At 41.6% G+C, this 16083-nt stretch overlaps 1 protein-coding gene across 1 annotated transcript; it reads right to left on the reverse strand.

Annotated features, from left to right (window-relative positions):
• Positions 1–5456: 5456 nt before the first annotated feature.
• Positions 5457–13144, reverse strand: si:ch211-195d17.2 (uncharacterized protein LOC560495 homolog). Its single transcript, XM_034899378.1, has 9 exons — positions 12866–13144; positions 10062–10382; positions 9695–9735; positions 9267–9322; positions 8651–8837; positions 8117–8272; positions 7456–7570; positions 6943–7090; positions 5457–6010 (listed from the first exon to the last, which is right to left on the reverse strand). Exons 1-9 carry the CDS (start codon positions 12983–12985, stop codon positions 5973–5975), a joined length of 1182 nt encoding a protein of 393 aa, XP_034755269.1. The 5' UTR covers positions 12986–13144; the 3' UTR covers positions 5457–5972.
• Positions 13145–16083: the final 2939 nt, after the last annotated feature.

Below are 16083 nucleotides of genomic sequence, written 5' to 3' on the forward strand. Positions count from 1 at the left end.
CTGTTCCATTGATTTGCTACGGGGGGGGGAGGGCGGGGTCAAACCAACGATGTGCTGTGCTACCCCTGGTGCCGTCTTGCGCTACGCTCAATGTTCAAATTATTTCCCCTTTGACCTAATTGCCTCTGACTTTTCGGAAACGCAACCAATAAGATAACAGAATTTTGTAACCTAGCAACTGGAAATAGCTTCCTTGCCACCTTTGATGACGAATATCTGCGCGGAGAGCAAATTGATTATCAAGTGTAACCGTATATTCCTTTTACAGTAACACTTATTAAAATATAATTTTATAAATTGCAGTAACTGTAATTATATTAAAATACAAAAATACAAAATACAATTGCAGCAGTGTGTGTTTACAGGCTTCATGTGAAGCGTTTACATGACGACGTTCAACACAGAAGAGTCTCCCAGGACCCTGTCCGTCTTGGTGTCCTCCGGACCGCCACGTCGCTGGCAGCGTCCCATCATCCCGATTGTTCATCACAGCTGAGGTGGATGGTGCCAGTCCAACGTGACGGCCAAAAAACACCCTCTCCACCCTCTAGAAAAATAACATCAAACCGTTCTGCTCTATTTAAAGCTGTAAATAACATACGGTTACTGAGTGGATCGTCAAGTAATGCAGGGTGGTAGTTTTGTCTTCTTTTCCCGTGTTTATTTAAATTTAAAGATGCATGAAAAGTCAGAAAAATTGTCTTTTTTTTGTTACCTACAGGGCCCTTTAAGTCAAGAGTATGCTTAAAAGTCCACTAATCATTTTAATCAATCAGCAGGATGTGACGATAAATAAAAAAGAGTTGTGCCCTAATGTACTATGTTGTCTTATTTCCTCTACATTGTTTCTGTTTAGAGTATGTTAAGTGGAAGTTACCCTTTAAGTAGAAAATGTTGGTACTCTTTCCACGTCTGGTCAAATGTTATTTTGGTCTCATGGACATGAAACTTTAAAGTGACATTTTTTCTTCTTTTTTTTAATATCTATATCATTGAATGGGCCAAAGGCACACAATGTAAAGTAAAATTGAAATTAAAACAAATAAAGTCAGTATGACTATTATTTTCCCAAGTTGTATGAAGTGCTCAGGTTTGTTGGGGGATGATGAGGGCTGAGTCTAACACCTGGCGACTCACCTGCTGTGTGTTAACTCATCAGCCATGTCGGCTTCATATGGACAGCAGCTGGCATTTGCTCTTTCTTGCCAGATTGTGTAAACACGGTCGAGACTCGCTCTTGGTTTTTTATTTTTGTGTCCCTGTCTTTTAAAAACTCAACAAATCCAAAGAGAAAAGACACTTTTAGGCCCACTCGTTACCCCCCAAAGAGTCACACAGTTGATGTTACAGACAACTGGGATGTTGTTACCTACGCTCTGAAGTCGATTCCTCAGAATTATTCTGAACATAAATCACACACCGGCCATTTAACAGAAAGAGGGGAGGGAGAGCAGCGGGCGGCAGGCCCTGGAGCTCTGTCAGGGCCTCGGCATTTGGTAGTCCAGCAACCCAGATACGGTGACTTTCTAGCTCCATCTAGCTCACAGCGGGCCGGGGTCTGTGAAGGAGGACCGGCCGCCGTCACGTTGGCCTGCTGAGCTCCCGAGCTCCAACACAGTCAGACAGAATTTACAAAACCCATCAATTTTCGTAAAATGGTGCATATTTGACCTCTACATAGTTGATTTCTTGCATGAAAAAGTCTCAGAAGTGAATGTATTAATAGCAGACGAACAATGTATACAATCTCTGATCTGCGTGACCTAGATTGAGAAGACTAAGCTGACCTCAGGTCAGTGGTGTAGCCTGTGTAAATATGGGGTGTGACAAAGACTAGACACCATAGCCAAATAAGGAGGAGCCACATAGTTGACGTCAACTATGAGCTTTGTTGAGATTCCCGCGTTTTTAGAAGCAGTTTAAAATTGTGAGATTTGCAGTGGACGGAGGTGTCAACGGGACTCTGAGGTTGTATGTGTGTCCTATTTACCCCCCAGACTGTCATTATTCAACTATGACATAGTAAAATGGGTTTTGCATTCTGTCACACCTTTAAAATCTGAAAAATAAAACCAAGAAAACTTCTTGGTTGAAATATTTTATTTTCCGTGTATTTGCAGGCTAGTCATGGGAGGAAAAAGAGGAGAAATAAAATAATGATAAAACAATTTTCATCCAACAACATGAGCATCCCTGACTGGAGAACGGAGAGGATGGTGGCATTTATAATCTGTGTGACGCACAAGGTGGACTCTTTTCTAAGTGTGTGTGTGTGTGTGTGTGTGTGTGTGTGTGTGTGTGTGTGTGTGTGTGTGTGTGTGTGGGTATTTATAGTCCTGATTGTCGTCATCGGCTCCGAACAACCCACTGCTGTTGCAGAAAGACACGCTGCGATGCAACATGTTCTCCATCATGGCCAACTGCACACCAAGCTGTCACACTGTGTGTGTGTGTGTGTGTGTGTGTGTGTGTGTGTGTGTGGTGGTCCAGTTAATTCACATTTTGAATAAATGGAATCTTCAATCAGCAATCAGCAGTGCTGCAAACGCGAGATTTCCACTCAAACAAATCTGTTTTAAAACACACACTGAGCATGACTAATTATAAAATAATTAAATAATGACAAACAAATAGACTTTTGTATTTTTAATCTTAGTTTCTAACTATATAATCTACATAATCATCTGTATCAGAGAAGCTGAGCATGTATGCAGCAGCTCCACCTGCAGCCTCTCCAGGACGTCTTGTTTCCAGAAGCACCAACTTTTACCCAAAAAACTGCTTTATTCATTATTTTTTTACCGGTTTTAGTCATCGGGTCCGTTTGTTTTGGAGACGAGAAGACCCTCTTAATTTTATTTTAGAAACTTTTAGCTTACCGGTAAAAAGAGAGAATCCTAACAGGAAGAGGCTTACTGTAACGTAAAGACAACAACTCCCATGATCCTACGCTACTTCATGGCGTCACCGAACTCGGCCTTTTGTCATTGTTTAGATTGAGAGACTCTAGAGGCAGAAATGGAGAGGACAGTAAATGGCAATCTTATAAAATATATGTACATCACATAATGAAATATTTAACAGAAAGTAAAATAATACACGTGTGTATATACATATTATTTTACTTTCTGTTAAATATTAAACAAGTGTGTGTTTGTGTGTGTTTTTATATATGTGTTTGTGTGTGTGTTTATATGTATGTGTGTGTGTGTGTGTGTGTGTATATATATATATATATATATATATATATATATATATATATATATGTGTGTGTGTGTGTGTGTAAATATGTATATATATATATATGTGTGTGTGTGTGTGTGTAAATATGTATATATATATATATATATGTGTGTGTGTGTGTGTGTATATGTATATGTACTGTACATGTGTCTCCTCCTTTTTCCTCGGTTTGCGAGTACAGTAAAGTTCTATAAAAGTTGGACTGCGTGTGCCAAACCAGTAGTATGCCTACGTACGTAACATCCGTCTCCATGTTACATGCAGATCTGTTCCCGTCCCTGAACTGATGCCAGACGTGTTGAAGCCAAGTGTGTCTCAACATGTTTTCAGTGTGTTTTTTGGAGCTTCAAAGCGCCACTGCAGGAACTCCCAGAGTCGCCAAACCCCATAAAAACCGAGTGAAAACACTCAAACTGCTGCAAGGAGCAATTTAGAAAGGGGTGTTTTTCTGGTTTTGGTGCAATTATGACTTAAAAAAATACATGAGGGGAAAAAAGGTTTCGTTGTGCTTGAACATGCATGCTTGGTGGTGTTATTTTAATTCTTTCATGAAGCACTTTATGTGGTTAGTTGATGGGGCTTACTGGAAACCCTCGGGCAGGACAGAGTCCCTCAGAGGGAAAGGATTCTACGCTGTGACATTTTGGTCCATTTGTCATCTAAGACGACTCCAGCAATTCACCTTTATTTTCTTTTGTATATAAATAAGGCTTAGCTGCAAAAATGCTGACTCCTACACTTCCCAAAACTGCCCCCAGTCTGCAGCATCTAAGGTTTAAATTTGTGTTCTGAGATAATTAGGGTTACATTTGTCACCTGCCTATTTCTTCTAGTCTAATGCCCTACAGGCACTAGAGGCCAGAGTTGTTTTTCTTTGACCACTTTCTTCTTTCCTGTTGGTTTCTTGTGATGCCGGAGGTCTGGCAACTGAGGCTCGTCGTTCTTCAGCTGCTGTCACCGTCGATGAGCTTCTCTGGATGAGAGCATCATCTCCAAAACCTAAAATAGAAGACAGCTCAAAGTGCTCTGTGGGTCCCTCTGACAGTTTAATAGATGGAGAGAGACTCCGAGAGGATTCAGCCACAGTTTGACTGCAGGGTTTCTGCTTGAGGTCTGGATGTTGTGGTGAGACTTATGGGAAAAAGTATCTGAGCGCACGCACACACACACACACAGCCAGGCAGGCAGGCAGGCGCGCGCACACACACACACACACACACACACCCATAATGTTCCTGCAATGCAAGACAATTAAGCATTATTGCCTCAATTTCCCTCTGTTGTATATTCACTGTTGGAAAGTAGGAAAGTAACCTCTTCCTCATGTATATTTGTGAGAGACAGCCAGATATACTGAGTAAATGTCTGTCAGTACGGCATTCAGTCATCAAACTAACATTGCTCCTTCTGTTTTAGATTTCCTTAAGGTTGATTGTCAGTCTACTTCTACCTTTTTAAAATCAGGAATCACGTAGAGAAGTTAGTGGCAGGTTAAGCCACAAACGCGTCAGAGGCCCACAAATAATTGTAGCTGCCCTACATTTTGGAAGGGCAGGGTGGAGGAAGGAAGGGTGAAGCGTTCCAGATGATCTCTGTACACACACTGGGCTAAACCAGTCCAGAAAGTCCATTAGCCCCTCCAAGGATTCAAACCGGCAACCTTAAATGCTGCAGGTTGACAAGAAATAATCTTAATTTGACAGTTTCATATGAGTTAATTGTTTTATTGATTACAGCATCTTTGAGGCGTTTTCTCCATTTGAAAGTTAAACCAAGACAAGTCAAAGACAAACATATAAACAAAGTAAATAATACAGCAGACGTACTGTAAGTCAGGACATGGACAGTAATGTGTTAAATAAACCTCTGAGCAGTACAGAGCTACAGCTGTGCATCTTAGAGATGGTCCGATACCTTTTCTTGCTTCCAGATACTGATTCTGATACCTTAACTCGCGTATCGCTTGAGTGGTGATCCGATACCAGTGTTCCATATATTTTATTATGTTTTAACAACTGTATACTACTGTCCCTGTATGGATATGATGTCTATCTTTATTGTTGTTGGTTTGGCTCAGGTTAAACTCTTTGTGTAACATGAAAAAACACAAACACTGAACGCCACAGAACCTTCTTTTATTTTCCAGTTTGGCGGTCAGTCATAACGGAAAAAGAACATAAATAAACTACTTTAACGTAGATTTTCATTCTTTCTCTTTATTACGTGGTATCGGATCGGTGCATAAACTCCAGTCCTTCCCGATACCAGCGTCTTAGACAGTATCAGCGGCGATACCGATCCTGGTATCGGAACATCTCGAGTGCATCTACAAATGAGATCATTCACGCCTTTAGTACAAAAATAACAAAGCAATCGTCCCGCTGAAAACGTCGCCATCCTCTTCATTATTACATGATTTCCTTTTTCCGAGATCAACAAAAAAAGTTTGCAATGGTGAAAAGCACATTGGTCCGTAATGGTTTCCATGTTGATTCCAATGTCAAAACATCTTTATTTGCCCCTGATCAGTTTGGATTTGATGCTCTTGGTGCAAGTTTTTAGCTGATATGAACACATACCAGTATTTAAATATTGTACCACAGTCAGTGAACTGTATTTCCCTCCGACCTTCCTGGAGACGATCTCTCGGTATTTAGGCTTCTGTAGGTTGTCCAGGCTCAGGTATGAACTGTGAGGGCAGCTGGCGCCACCTGGTGGCCAGCTGGTGGCTATGCGCTCTGCACAGCGCTCTGCGGACTCGAGGACTCTACAACACAATAGAATAAAAACATCAATATTAAACAGCCATCAGCCGAGTTAGCCTGTCCCAGTTGTATTGGCTTCACTGTCGGCCAATCAGAAACAAGGAATTGCAGAACATCAATCTAAAAAGTGGGGCTGAATCTTTGATTAAGTGGTCTGATATAGATTAATAAAATCACAAAAGACCTTTTCAATGACTGTCATGTCAGTCCTGTTAAGTAAAAATTACACTAAAACTTTTTTTGCAATCAACTGAAAGTAAACATTAACCTGAGAATCTCCTTTATATCCAAGCTACTAGAGCTGCGCAATATATCGAATATATATCGATATACTGTGATATGAGACTAGATATTGTCTGGATATCGTGATGGCATACATGTTGTCTTTTCCTGGTTTGAAAGGCTGCATTACACCAAAGTGATGTTGTTTTCTGAAGTTACAAGAAAACAACACTTCTGTTACAAGTAACCAGACTGTTAATAAATAATAATAATGTATACTTTATTAATCCCGCAAGGCGCCCAGCTTGGATGCATCAACTAAAACGGCCATTAAAAAAGGGCAATTCCGGCACAAAACAAACCTAGGAGTTAATAACACATGAATCATTTTCATGCATTTCAACACAACTAACAAAACTTAAAACAGCATCACGCTTCCACATTAGCAACATGAGGGTCCCTACATGTAATCCCAAGCATTGAGAACTTGAGTGTACAGACACATTGTGAAGACAGTACTGTTCAAATAGACAGGCAGGCATAAACAGTCATAACCAGTCAAACAACAAACCCCGTGTGACCAGTAACAAAGCTCAAGCACGGCGTTCGAAAACTGGCCACATTCGATTAGCATGTATGTTTTATAAGCCCGAGGTTCATTTTGCGTTGGAATTGTCCTTTAACAACCAGTCTCACTTCGTTTTGTTGTTACCTGTGTGCAGCGTGGCCGTCTTTATCCGGCTTTCCTCCAGCGTTAAAAAGCAGCCGCTCTTCTCTGCCGTCGCGTCTCCTGTCTTGATATCACACGTTGTCACAATGATGGGACCCTTCCCCCCCTTCAGATGGATCTGGATGTTGTCCTGCGTCAAAACACACACACACACAACCTGGGTCAACCTGATGCTGCTTTTATACCATCTACCTCCTGATCTGTCTGCTAAAAGGAGAAAATCTATGTAATATTATCTGTAATACCACCAATGTGTAAACCATAGAGTGTGGTCCAGACTCTTTAAATAACTTATGATTTCCCACTATAAGTAAAATTTTATGTCTTTATTCTAATCTCCCAACTAAATTATCAAGGTATTTCATCATTACTGTAAAGTCATTTATGTCTATCCTCAAAATAAATAAAATCTAAATTTAAATCAGTGTCAGGTTTGAAAATATTGAAACCCGTTTCTCGGATGAAACTGCTCTCTCCCTGTCTCTGGTCGGTTACCTCTTTGGGGGGGGGAACCTCCAACTTGGTTTCCTCCGGAGCTTTGACAACGAGCAGAGTCTGTCCCTGGAAGGCTGCCAGCCGGCTGACGTCCTCGTGGGTCACGTAGGCCGACGTGCAGGGAAGGTTAAAGAAAAACCTGCTTCCAGTTAGTTTTTTATCCCCATTTACACAATTTTTACATCTCCTGACTGAAGGCCATTTTATGTTTCTGCATAAAATCAACGACGTACCCCCGCAAACCCCTCTGCATCTACGCCGGACCCAAAGCTGTAGCCTGACATGGACCTATCAAAAAAAAGTTAAGGGTCCTGAACCTCTGGGATTTGAGTCGTTAATTGTATTTAAACCTTATAAACCTGCAATAACTGATATTTTGGGCCACTTGAGGGCAGCAAAGCAAGTTGTAACCTGAACACTGACGTACTGGCAAACAGTTACCTGTTTATATGTAAAGCATTAACAGAGCAACGTTAGCATTCATTTAGAGCCATGTTTTCTTCAACCTGTTGAATGTAGGGGCTCGGGATATAAGGAGCTCTGGGATTTGGGCTCTTACGCTCCCGAAGCAGTAAAGAGCTCAAATAATCAATGAAAAAAACCTATATTAGAAGTTAGGAGGGACTTCCGCTCCTGAGCCAATTCTGGTGTGAAAGGATATGCAGCGTTTTCCAAGTCGTCGGTCATTTCGAAGAGCTGCTGGGCGCAGCTTTTGATGAAGGTGTCCAGCGTGTTCTCCACCAGCTTCAGGTTGTCCAGCTCCCTCTGGACCCTCTGCTGGCTCATCCACAGGAAGTTGGAGATGTGACAGCTTCCTCTGGACAGACGACAGGCAGAGCGCAGGCTTGTTGCAAAGCATACGGGCAACACACAAAAAATCTTTACTAGAGCATTTAGGATGATTCTTTGCATTGGAAGTTTAAAAAAAAAAGAACCCTCCCCCCCCCCCACAAAAAAGAGCCTGGCAGATTAAAGGCATGGCAGATATTTTCAGATCATTTTAGCTTATTTTAATAAAAAAACTAGGGCTGGAACTTCCGCGTAAACCCACAAACATGGAGCAATAGGGAACACTAGAGAACTAAAGAGTATAAATAAGCTCAAAAAGCACCAAAATATAAAAGCAACCATGCACAGTGAATAATACAACAGGAAGTCATCCTCTCGCATCCTATCTGCTCATCTGTTTGCTCACATCCACTTGACTCGGTTGGTCGACTGCTTCTCGATGAGGTTGATGCCTTCCAGGACGTTGGTGATGTCGTAGACTCGCCGCCTGCGGGTCTGCAGGCTCGTGGTCACCTGCCGGAGGTCCAGCGAGCCGTCCGGTGCCATCAGCAACAGCTCCAGGAAACGCTGCGTCAGCATCCCCAGGGACACGTCTGAATGCAACCCCACAGCCAGAGTTAGAGCCAGAAGATTTGACTTTAAAAAGGCCCCATGGCATGAAAGTTTCACTCGAGGTTTTTAACATTAATATGAGTTCCCCAAGCTGGCTTATGGTCCCCCCCCCGTGGCTAGAAAAGGTGATAGGTGTAAACCGAGCCCCGGGTATCCTGACTGGCTCTAGTGGCTGGAATTCTGCACCGAGGCTGAATTTTTGGAAAGAGACTTCAGATAAAGTATTAGGGGACCACAAAGGTCTATATAAAAGAGACTTCAGATACAGTATTAGGGGACCACTAAGGTCTATATAAAAGAGACTTCAGATACAGTATTAGGGGACCACTAAGGTCTATATAAAAGAATCCAAAGAGCATGTCATGCAATACTCCTAAAAAATGATTTGATTAAATAACAGAAGCACACACCCTGTCTGGTGACTCTGGTAGTCTGGATCCCTTCTTTCTTCTGATGCGGGGTGACACTGGAAAAAAAGAGAGAAATACAAACTATATTGTCATCATGTCTGCCAAAATGAGCAGGAGCCACTTCAGTGTGCCAGTGCCACTATAAACATCTGCTCCCAGATGGGAACTACAGAAGAGACAAATACAATGACATTTTCTGAATCATGCACTCTTACTAAATTGGCACCAATTTCTAACTACTGGCTACACTGAGCCCTTGACCTTTGGTAGTATTGCTCCATTTTGTCTGTATCTGTAAGCTTTTAGAAAACGTGCACAAATACAGATATAATGAACGCAGAGTACAGACAGAGGGCTCCGTCCGTATCTAACGTTGAGCATAAATGAGCCCTAAGAGAAGAAAATAGAAGCAGGAAAAAAACCTGTACCCAGTGGTCTTGGCCCCTGAAGTCTTGTTGGCACCTGGATCCTGGAATACAGAAAGTAAAAACAGCAGGTTACATTTAATACACCGTAAAGCTGGATCTCCCCCCTTTTGGGAGTTGCTTAAGTCTACTGTTGTTGGATATCTTGATGAATCACAAGAAATCAACTTTTTTTAACTTCAAATCAATAAATATTCAATAAAATAGTTCAGCGTCATCAAGAGAAGAAAATAGAGAAAAATCAAACTATCATTATTTATCTGGTTTAGGACAGGAACGCTGAATGGGACCTACTTTACGGTATGAATGAATATACATGGGTGTTTTATTTATTTTCATATAGAAATATGACAGATAAACAGTCTCCGACCTGCTGTGGTGGATCCACTGCAGGCGGTGGCGGCACCGGAGGCTCCACATGAGCAGGAGCATCATCCCCTTCATCGGCCTCGTCATCATCGCAGCCGCCAGTGTTGGTCCACTGATCCTCCTCCTCCTCCTCGGATGACGACTCTGCTCCCCAGGGGCTAATCAGGCCCATGGGCCCGTCCAGGTAGGGGGGCATGATGGGAATGGCATCGCTGTTGACCGCGTTGTTGGAGATGTCCTCCGGCAGGAAGTGGTCTTCACAGATTAAATGCTGCTCCGTTGAGTCCTGCTTGTTAGTCTCCCTCAGCGCTGCCAGCCATACCTGAACAAAGACACCAGTATTGACATCAGTCCACTGTAAATTTTTTACATTTTTACAAATTAAACATATATGTACAACCATGGCCTGAAATTAACACCGGACCACCTGTCAAATGCCGGTGAATTTTACTATTGGCGGGTAACACTGTCAATCTACCTGCCATATTGGCAGATATCCAATGAGAATTGAGTGATTCAGACACATAGCTATCAGTAAACAAGGTACGCAGTTTCTTACGGGCCCAAACCAATCAGGGGCCCACATCACAGGAAGACACTGAGTGACAGCTGGGGCCCCCTATGGCATTTTCATTACTCGCGACAATCCCAGCAGTCCCACATGCAGCCACTGACCAACCTGGAGTGAAAACAGGTCAAATTAATTTCCTTGTTTCTGATATGAAGATGAGACGCGTGTGTGACTCTAACATCTCACATTTAGCAACAAAATGTACAGTGAAAGATGGTGCAAAACACTATAAAGTCGCTGAAAGTTGCTGCCGTTTCAACCCTGCACACACAAGCGGTGGATGTAGGGAAAAAACCCGCAAGATGAGATGATGGCCACAGCAGGGCCATAGAGATGGTCCTTTATGAGTGTTGTAATGCTGACCAGATCATCAGTTAGTGTAGCTATGCTCTCATGAATGTTCTCCTCAACTATGTCCGTCTGGGTACCAACAGATTAACTGAATCTGGCTTCACAGAGTATGTCCTGATCCTCCTCATCCCTGTTGTTCACTGTTCTGCTGTCCACTGTAGACACGCATGCCTGCTTGGACTGAGGGAAGTGGGAGGAACTTGTTGTAAGCTGTAAGATCTATTTCTGCACCACACGTTTACATTTTAACAAACATTGTGCTGATGAAGTACTAATATTTGTGGTTTGTTGTTTCCTGATGTATTATTTATCAATTAATGTGGTCTCAAGATATGATATTCAATACAAAATTGTCTAAAATATGCATTAGATTGTATTTAAAATGATGTGCATTGGTATGTACACAGTCAATGATTAATGGACCAATAGTTGTTCATGGCGTACAAGGGGGAATTGTGGTGGGAGGTTGGAGGGCTGCAGCCTACGGTCATGCACTCTCATTTATTGTATCCAAGCACATTATGCATTTTAGTAAATAGACAATACAAATATACAAATACAAAGAAAAAACATGGTTGAGGTTCTGTTCGTTTAAGAAAATAGAGGCAGGTAAACGGAACATTTAATTGGAAGAATCCATCCAATGGGATCGCTTGTTAGCTGCACGTAGGAGCGTTACTCCATATCGACCATAGATGCACGGAGGATTCACGAGTTTTGCCGTTTACTTTACTTTAAGCAAGTGCAGAGTTGTCAGATTTTTTACTATGGAACAAGCAGCTGTTTCTGCGAGTTGAACTCCCTCTACTTACTACATCAACAATGTGCACCAAGACTTCTTTGCTCTAATTACTATTTCTTGCCTGTATTTCTTGCCTTGTATTTCTTGCCTTGTATTTCTTTCGTGCTTACTTGTTTTGTGTGTTATTGTTTTTTGCTGTTAATGAAAAATGCTGCTACTGTAACGACAAAATGTCCCCGTCGTGGGATGAATAAAGTATAATCTAAGACGGGGAACATCAGCTAGCTTCAGGGTGAGTAGAGAGGGACATGGATTCAAAATTGTATATTTGCATTCTGAACTAAAAAAAGAATATGTACGGTACGTGTTTTGTGTATCTGACAACAACCTTACATACAGCCCTTTGTAGACTTGACAGTATGCCGATAACAGGTAACCATAGCTACCTCTCTGTCCTCCGCCTGCCGTGAGCGTGTCAGCGCCCCGTCTCTGCGGCAGGTAGCATCGGGGGCGTTACCTGCCGGTGGTCTATCGGTCCGCCGTTTACTGGAGCCTGAGAAGTCGAATATTGACGGAATGGCCTCAGGTTTCAGTTTATTGGTCTTAACCCTCACCAGTGACCCTGTCGCATCGAAAGAACAGCTCTCTAAATAGTCAGTCGCTAAAAAATGCTCGCTACAGACTCGGAATCCAGGGCCTGTCGGAGGGCTAGTCCGGTTTAAGGCAGCTAGCCACGAGTTGAAGACTGGTTTCCTTGCCAAAGGTAGCCTGTGGAAATGTATGGTAACCCCAGCTGCCTTAGCTCTATACATTTCATTACTGCAGCCAGGGGCAATACAGTATGAACCCCCCCTAGACCTCCTGGTGTCCATTTCCTCAGCCTCCGACTCTTTGTGTGCTGTTGCTATGACTGCGCTGCTAGTGCTAGTTAGCCACGGAGTAGCTCATCATGCCAGTGACGTAGAAGATTGTGGAATTCCAACATGGCGGCGCCCGTGTACCAACAACGCTTTCAACTTACCATTTTATCCCTTTTAACAAATTCACCCATTTTAAACATTGTACCAGTGTGAAGAAATAAAACACATATGTTATATATCACCATAACTCAAATCCCAGTTCAGTGAATCTTTGACGTTACCTTGACCCGTGCTGGGTCTTTGGGGAAGTTGAAGAACCTCTTCGGTTTTCGGTGGAAGACCCCCCGGTTGACGCTCACCGCCTCGCGGTTCGGACACCCAGAGACAACGCACTTCACCATGGTAAACCGTCACTCCTCCACCCGAACCGAACCAAGCCGGGCTAACGTCACATCCGAGCCCTGTTTTTTAGAACGGTTGAATAACCGCGTTTGTCCGGTTTGTTTATGTCGTGATCCGCTGTGGTTGTCAAACCGGAAAGGACGTCTTTTTGAACCGGAAATACAACAATGGAGCGAAATAAAGCAGAGCGCGCCAATTTAGCCCCATCTACTGTCTGGGCCCCATTATTACCATAGCCAGTTAAAGAAATGGTGGGTTATAATTACAATAGACTCTGTGTTGTATTAGTAATATATGATCATGCAAAGTAACTGCATTTAAAAAATAAATGTAGTGAAGTTAACACTGCAACATTTGACTCGAAATTGTAGAGTGAAAGTATAAAGTAAAAATTATATCCTTAATACGTGTAGTATCTATAACTGTGTCAACACCTGTGACCTGTACCGTATAGGCCTACAGTTTTTCATCTGTAGCCTGTATATCTGAAGATATTCTCACTCATATGTAAGTAAAAGATGCGTCTATGGTGTAGGCCTACTTATGTTTTCAGTATTTATTAGGCTACTAGTAGCCCAGTCTTATTTTTATTTATATACATACTGTACATACATACACATATGTGTATATATTAGCTGTTTTTTCTATTCTATTTATGTGTATTTGTCTTATCTGTTCATCCATCCATTTAAATTGCTGTGACAAGGGAATTCCCCCAATGCTGAATCAATAAAGTCTCTTATCTTATCTTAAAGAAATGGAAACGCAGGCTACAAGTACCCCACAATTGTGCTTAGTGTGTATTTAGTTACATACACAAATGTCAACAACACCCAGCCCTGTTAACTGTGATGAATTGTTTATCTTTAGCAGGTTTTATGCTCCACAAGTTGATTTTAATTAATTGAAACTACTGCTGCCTGAAGGAAGAAAAGATACACTTGACAATAATAAAAACATGCACACAGAAAATATGGGGTGATCCATTACGGTTCATTATTTCCTAAATATGAGCTTCCAATTCAAGACAAGAACCGGTCGTACGCAGTGTTGCAACACAAGATTTATTCAGAGCAAGAGATGCCAACACCAGCATGATAAAAATTGTACAAACCTCACAAGTCAAATGAAAATATCACTTAGTGTATCTCGTGACCTTAAACGTACAGCAAAAATATCAACAAAACCCATGCCATGTGGTAAGAAAACTGTTGTTGAAAGTTTGCGAGTAACACAGAAAAAGGGGTAAAAAGAGAGAAAATGAACGTTGTATAAAATCCCCTTATCAATGCATTGCTGAAAAGAAACTGTAACATTTTCATAAACTGATGATTTCACAAATATTCATATGGATTTCTTTTGCATTTTAGCATGTGACATGTTAGTGTTGAGATTCTCTATGTAAATAGTTACAGTTTAGCTTTTACATCTGATATTACAATATCTAGTCTATTGACTGTCTTTAAGTGGCAGAATTGTGCTTTAACTCCCATTTCCTTTGTTATCAGTAAGAATAACTGACTACATAAAAAATATAAGCTGTCAGTCTATCTAATGCAGTAGTTCACTGGCAGGAAGCTGCGGACACAAAGCTTTGGACAGAGATGTGAAGTCAGGGAATGAGGCTTTGCAGTAAAAGTCCAAAGAAGAAGCATCTTTAAAGGAAACCCCCCCCCTCCGTTAGTACTTTCTTTTTCCAACCTGAGTGAAAACTATAGATTGAAGGCAAACTGGAGAAAAAATCAGTTAGCTGTTGACATGCCATTCAGCCAGGAATCAGTCCCTCAGAGTCACCAATTAAATAATTATGATTTGGTGGAAGTTATAGTTAACTCTTAGTTAAATTAAATATCTTTACACCAGTAAATATTCCCCACACATTGGAGCTATATAAAGTTGATGTCTTTCATATAGTTTTAATGTCAAATCTGCTGGACATAATTCATACTGTATATTAGGAAGTTTGGGTTTGTAAAAATATGTTTTTATTTAACTGACAGCAACATCGTTTGATCCGTTTCTCTACTGAAAGGCATTCTGGGAAATGTAGGAAATCTCAAACTGAAGTAGAATGAGAAGAGGCAGGTTGTGGTACGACACTGAACCAGACTGAGGACTTTTAGCTTTTCATCAGGGCTGTGGCTCAGTGGTAGGGTCGCCTGCCAATCAGAAGGTTGGTGGTTCGATCCCTGTCCCTGCAGTTCCATGTCGAACCCCGAGTTCGGAGTGTGTTTATCTGATGAGCAGGTGGCACCTTGTGTGACAGCCTCGGACATAGTGTACGAATGTGTGTGAATGGTACCGGTACTATGTGAAAGCGCTTTGAGTAGTCGCTATACTGTATACGAACAGTCCAATTACATCACATTTTTATTTTATTTATAAAACAAAATAATGGACCCAAATTACGAAAGTAAATCTAAGCTGTAGTTAAAGAAGAAGAATCTTAATTTTACACCCGTCGTTAAGGACGATCGGATAAAGCTGAATTTTAAGCTCTGTGATAGAGAGGCGGTGGACCGCCATGGGACATTAACTTAAAAATATGAACAGTATGAATGGGGAAAGAAGGCAGTCACTACGCCAACATGCACTCAATAGTCTGATTTTTGTTATTTGTAAAAAGACGATATTCCGACTAAGCTGTTTACGTCCCTAATTAAGTGAATATTCCACTAAAAATTTCTGTGGAAAACATGTTTTTTTCAAAGTTTACCAGCAGCGGCGGACTTTTTGGACTTTGGGAACAAAGCGCCCTTCTTTCATTCCTTCAACCAGTTCTTGAAAACTTTGGGGTTGACATCTGCACATTACCAAAAAAGCTGTTGATATGCAAGTCTTTGGTAATTTGTCATACGTGTCACACCCAATGAGAGTTGAGTCAGACCGGCTGTAGTCCAGTGCGGATGTTAGCTGCGCATGCTCAGACTTAAACGGTTTACGACATAACTAACATAACTGACATAACAGAAGATGAGAATCATTTCAAAAACATTTTAGCTATCTATGATTGATGGATTGCTAACGTTAGCTCATTAGCATCTTAATGCTACTTGTTGCAAAGTGACAAACGCGCGACTCAAATCTGCACTTGATT

The sequence above is a fragment of the Etheostoma cragini genome, chromosome 18 (genome assembly GCF_013103735.1).
Source record: "Etheostoma cragini isolate CJK2018 chromosome 18, CSU_Ecrag_1.0, whole genome shotgun sequence".
Taxonomy (NCBI): Eukaryota; Metazoa; Chordata; class Actinopteri; order Perciformes; family Percidae; genus Etheostoma; species Etheostoma cragini.